This window comes from Lonchura striata, chromosome 5 (assembly GCF_050655825.1).
Source record: "Lonchura striata isolate lonStrDom1 chromosome 5, ASM5065582v1, whole genome shotgun sequence".
Taxonomy (NCBI): Eukaryota; Metazoa; Chordata; class Aves; order Passeriformes; family Estrildidae; genus Lonchura; species Lonchura striata.
This window is the reverse complement of record NC_140707.1, coordinates 62,274,828-62,280,827: the sequence shown is the minus strand read 5'-3', so window position 1 is coordinate 62,280,827 and position 6,000 is coordinate 62,274,828. Positions and strand designations below refer to the sequence as shown.

Sequence of the window (6,000 nt, the reverse complement as noted above, 5' to 3'; positions counted from 1 at the left end):
GAGGCACTTATGCAAAATTGTGAAAATGCCGTGAGAATTACCTTTGGGTGAAACTTTATCATTTCCATGCAGTACCTAGGTACTTTCTAGTCAGCTTCTAAATTAGCTTATGTGGGATAGCCAAGGACTGGGAAAGGGAGGTGAATAAACTGAGTTCCTTTAAACATCCACCTAAATCCAGTACAGGGAGTCCTACCTCCTTCCAGTGACCAGTGACCCATCATTCCCATCCATGCTGGGCTGCTCTGTCCCAGCTGGGAGTCATTCTGCACATCTGGCAGGTTTCATCAGCCCTGGGGCAGGGCCAGCTCATCTTACTGCCACTGGAGATCAACCACCTCTAAAATTGCTTTTTTACCACCACCCCCCCCACACACACACACATACACACACCCCCCTCCATGAACTAACTCCCTGCATTTCAATTCTTTGAAGTGTGAAAATATCAGACTATGGCCACTCTCCACAGAGAGGTGAATAATGAAGAGAGCAGTGAGAAATTTATCAAAGAAAGGGGAAAACTACCAAAGACACTTTGAAGTTCCTGAGACTATATTCATGTTTGCAAGTAGTCAGGCCCAACAGGAGTAAACGTGTAGTTTGTCTCATTTCTGAAATCACAGTATCTAACCTTCAAGTATTTGGGGCTCATTTAAATTCATTTGAGGGCAACACAGTTTGCACACTGGGTGAGCTAACTGTAAGGGGCAATAACTCTGATGGTTGGTGGGTGAGGTTTCTTCCCCATAACAGTACACTCCTGACAAGGTAAACCTTGTAGGAACTGATATAATAAAAAGGATCTGCAAGACAGTAAAGCAGTAATCAAAGGCAGAAATAGAAGCAGACAGAGGAGAGGCTAAGAAAAGGGGAGACTCTCCAAAAGTAATAAGCCTCATTAAAACTGGAAAACAGGCAAGAATGGAGTGCAGAGTGCTCTGGGACTTCTGCCTGCCTTTCTAATGACAGCTGCAATGAAAGCCTGAAAGTCTCAAGTCAGAGCACAGTAAAAACAAAGAGAAGATGAATGAAGTGTAAGCACATAGACTGCTATACCTATAAATGCAGAAGACAAGGCACTGAGACAAGGACAGAAAAAATGACAATTAAATGGTGAGGATGCAAGCAGTGACTAGGAGGAGCTGGGATTAAGAGACTGAGATCAAAACTAGCAGAAGACAGAAGAGCAAATATTTTCAGTTGAGTGTAGGCCAAACCCTTATGTAAGCATAATGGGTAATTTGAGATCCCACATTTTTTGATCTGCCTGCTTTGTTCTCTTCTGCTGTAGCATTGTACCTTTACATTTGCCTGTCCCCTACAGAACGAGTAATCCCATTGTAATGCCATACCTTATTTTTATGATGAAGCCAATAGCTGAAATATAGTGACTCACCAACAGTATTTCAGCTGAGTGAACACAATGAATCTAATAACTGTCTGCTAATTAGCAGGTTTTTGAGATAAAGACAGTTGAATAGCTTGCATCCTCTGACACCCCAAATTAATAATGCTCCAGTAGCAGATAATAAAGTGGTAGAGACTGGCATTATTACTTTTTGGTACAGTAAAAAACAGATTAAAATTAATCTGGCTTGTTTATCTACACAGTCTAGACCATTTCAAAATGCTAGACAACTCTGCTTTGGATCTAATATATGATGCCCTAGAGACCTCTATACAAATCTAAAAGAACTTCTCCTAAAGCAAGATGCAAAAATTTATACATTACAATTTTATGAATAAAATTAATTAACCAACAATTTATTACATTCTAAAAACTTCATCTGACCATAATAATCCTTGTTTGCAACCCAAACAGTATTTGGTAATTGCAGAGTGATGGAATAATGTGGATATTTTTTGATTACAGTTCATTACATAAGATAACAAGGAAGAATTTGTGTTTGAATCATAATGAAAACTTAATTGACACCACTCTTCTGAAGTATTTTCAATGACTAAATTTCAGTCTGTATCTTAATCAGTCTTATATTAGAAAGATATTTTAACAAGATAATGCTGTGAAAATAACTTCATTGCATTATAAAACCTTTGACTGGATCTTCTAAGTAATTAAACTCTGGCCATCTTGGAAATCTGACACAAATGCAATTCTAACTTCAATATTCATTAAGATTATACAGTTCCAAGTTTATTTTATTTTCTGTACTACCTTTAATCAAATTTAAGCTTTTCTGTCCCTCTCCACCCCTCAAATAGTCTACAATTTATACCTGCAAGATAATTTCAGGAGGGATATATTCTAGACACCAGACTCACGCTTCAGCACACAAGTTAAACTTAGCAACAACATGGGTAAATGTACAAAATGCAGTTACTTTTCTCAGCAATGATTAAAAGGACTGTTTTCTCAGGACCTTCCCTCTATCCAGATGTGCTCTCGCTGGGGCTGTGTGCTGAAGCTCACTCACATAGAGGGAATTGCTCACATCAGCTGAGGCCTCTTCCAAGAAGGCATTTCTGCCACGAGCTCACATTTATTTTATAGGCCTTCCTCAAGGCTGTACTTAACAAAATAACAGATAATCTCCTATGGAGACACATAGCAGGTTGTAGCAGGAACAATTACAGTGCTGCCCATCATTCATATAAGACACACCTGGCTGCCCAAAGTTTTTAAGTGGTAACAGTACATTTTGAATTAAAACACCAGGAGGGAAGAACACAGAGCCACCCCCTTGGAAAATGCTGTGCAGTTGGGATTCAGCCTGCCTAGCAACAGGCAAGGGCTACTTCACTTCCAGCTGACCTCCTCCTGACTTTTATGAGGATCCCACAGCTTGAATTAGGAGTAACTCAAAACCACTGAACACGTTTCTATTTATATATTGTATACTAGAGGCACAGTGAAGAAAAGTGCAAAACTTCAGGCTCCTGTTAAACAACTCATTGCTGAACAAGGACAAAAGAAATAAAGGGTGATCTGGGAAATAAAAAAAAAAGTTGCTTTTTCATTGCAACACTCACTTAAATTTAATGCCCTATGTTAAAACCTGTCACAGTTGTTGGTAAGGTGATTAAAACCATGCAGCCACAATATCTTGGTCCAGACTTCAAACAATATAACTGGACCCTTGGTATAGGCGTATTTCTTACTACAGGCAATAAGCATAAGCTACAAATCAATGGAGTACATTATGCTCATTAATTAATTAAAATATGCTGCTCACAAGGGTGTTCTGAAATTTTTTCTCTAAAAAAGCTTTTTTGACTGAGCATGCAACAAAAGTGGATAGAAACCCCTTGCGTTTGTGCTCAATATGAAAAATCAGAAGAATAAAAATATGCTACAGACGAAACGTTGCTACTATACATGGTTTCTGGATTCCAGGACAATTTACTCAGCACAATTATCCTGTGTATATTAAAACACCTTTACAGACTAACTAGACCAAAGACAAGACAAGCTTACAGCACTCACTACAAGCTAATACACATTTATAGGGAGATATTATTAGGAGCACATATGGTTTATGTGATCCACAGACATATTATTTTTCATATATATACACACATATACACATAAAATATTTTCCAGAACCAAGTAATACAATTTCAGGGAACATAAATTTAAAGTACACTTACAAACAATCTTTATATATGTAAATACATAGTCATGGCCTATTGAACATAATTTATATCTGCTGAAGAATAGCCCAACTCCTGTTTGAGTGCTGAAGAACTTCCCCTGCACTGAATAGCATGATGATAATTTTCTGTGTCCAAGCAACATCAAGAGCTACAGAGAAATGTATATGTGTTTGCAATAAATTAATGTTAATTGTTTTCACCCCTAAGCATCAATTCCATTATAACTTGTGTACTATATTGTCAAGAATAATAGGAGTAAAGTAGTAAACAGAGATAGCATGTATTTTAAAAAATGTTTATTTTTTCCTTAAAAATATTTAGACATAGTTTCATTTTTTTTTTATACAGTCATAAAAGTAAGTTTAAAACTCAAGTTTAAACATCACGATTTCAAAAACACAAATGTATATACTTGAAAATTAGGTTCAAGCTATCTGTCATACTTTTCCCTGGAACTCTCAGAAGGCATTTTACAGTAAGTTGGACTGATAGCAGACTATCCATTTTCAGAAGAAGCAGTCCCACCTGCCCTGTGACCTTACCCCTTCTTGTGCCTAGAAGCTGTTTTGCCTTGAACTACACTATTGCTTTTCTAACCCTCCAGTGATTAGGTCAGGGAGCTAAATAATTTCAAAAAAGTGTGAAAAAACATCTCAGGAAGGTGGAATAATATTAACTGAGCTGAACATCATCATCTGTTATATAGTATGTCCTCAGTTTTGGTGAGGACAAGCAGAAACAATCTTCTCCTGACAGAGGAGGTTTAGATTGGATAACAGAAAAACTTCTTCAGCCAAAGGGTTGTCAGGCATTGGAACACGCTGCCCAGGGAAGTGGTGGAGTCATCATCCTTGGAGGCACCTAAAAGATTTGCAGATGTGGCACTGTGGGACATGGTTTAGTGGTGGACTTGGCTGTACTGGGTTCAAGCTTGGACTTAATGATTTTAAAGGTCTTTTCCAACCTAAATGATTCCATGATTCTGTGATAAACCCTAGTCTAAAAAGCTGCATTGAAAAGATGCATAAAAACAGCAATAATTTTCTTAAACTTAGGTTCTCACTAAAAGCAGACTAGACTGGATGAGTACCAGAAGATTGACACAAAAGGGTTAAAAAATTGTCTCCAGGGTTGAGGGAGGGAGTAGGACCACTTCTTTGCTCAACAGCTAACCACAAAAACATCTTAACTGCATTATGAAAGCATAAACAGAGAGGTCATAGAAGAAAATACAACAGTCTCTCTCCTGCTTACAACACATCCCAACAGAATTTCACATTCCATACTCTGGCTTATTTCCTAAGCCTTTGACAGACTAACAGGAGAGAGACATCCTAAAAAGTAACTCTGCTTGTTATTGCCAGATCTTGATTTCTCCAGCCCAATCACATGTTGCGAGGAGCGATGGCAAGACTGGGTGAAATATTGCACTCACACAAGCTTCTTTATGTGCAGACAAAGTGCGAATAATCCTTGATGTATGATAGTTGTAGAAAAACACTTTGCCATCTGAACTTCCTGTCACCAAAAGTGTTCCATCTGGAGAAAATTCACAACCCACTGCAAATCCTTCCACCTGTGAAAAACAGTAACAGAGTAACTCTTGGTGCTGATTAGAAAAGTTCATTGTGGAATACTGAAAACTAATATAGTGCAAAACCCAAATATCTTTAAATAAATATACACTAAAGATTTTTCCAGGTCTTTATTAAGTAAGACACAGCTATATCAAAAACTTATTTAATCAAGCCATTAAGCATTCATAAAGTCTTTTAAGAACTATTTTCTTCAGAGTGCATATGATTCAAAATAGACTGGCACACGGGAAAGCAAATGAAGCCAATTAATATCTATCACTGATTTATAATAAAACTCTATTAGCAGACATATTTAAAAGTTTCTGGTGGGGAAGGATACCTTGTGCCCTTCGTATCTTTTCTTTTTGTTGATTCGGTAGGGTCGCTGGGCAGAAAACAAAGCCAGGTAGTTCCCGTTGGTCTGAGCAACAAACACTGACTCCTTTGGGTGCAGGGTCAGACTTGGGCAAGTGTAACGCTCCTGAAAATGATTTTAAAGGAAGTTTTGTTGTATCAAACAGAAGATTAGTTCAAATTATTCAAGTTATCTCTTGACATACTTGAGAGCCCATGAAGGACCAGGTAACGACAAGTCATCTCCATATATACATTATATAAAGATACTTACTACAAACCACTAGAAGTCTTATATCAGGACAAATGCTAAATCAATATCTACCTTATTTTCCTAGATATTGACCAAAATCCCCTATCCATCTGAGCCATAATTATACTGCAGAACAGCTGCACAAAGGTAATTCCAACCAGATGGCTCTCCATCATTCTCTTCCTGCCCAAGGAATCCCAA

At 37.7% G+C, this 6,000-nt stretch overlaps 1 protein-coding gene across 1 annotated transcript in view; it reads right to left on the bottom strand.

Moving 5' to 3' along the window:
• Positions 1 to 3,896: 3,896 nt before the first annotated feature.
• WDR25 (WD repeat domain 25) overlaps positions 3,897 to 6,000 on the bottom strand; it is a 59,167-nt gene continuing 57,063 nt past the window's right edge. The window contains exons 6-7 of the mRNA XM_021549723.3: positions 5,533 to 5,673; positions 3,897 to 5,191 (exon numbers count right to left, since the gene is read on the bottom strand). Of these exons, the coding sequence (XP_021405398.3) occupies positions 4,970 to 5,191; positions 5,533 to 5,673 (363 nt within the window). The 3' untranslated portion in view covers positions 3,897 to 4,969. The remainder of the gene's footprint in view (positions 5,192 to 5,532; positions 5,674 to 6,000) is intronic.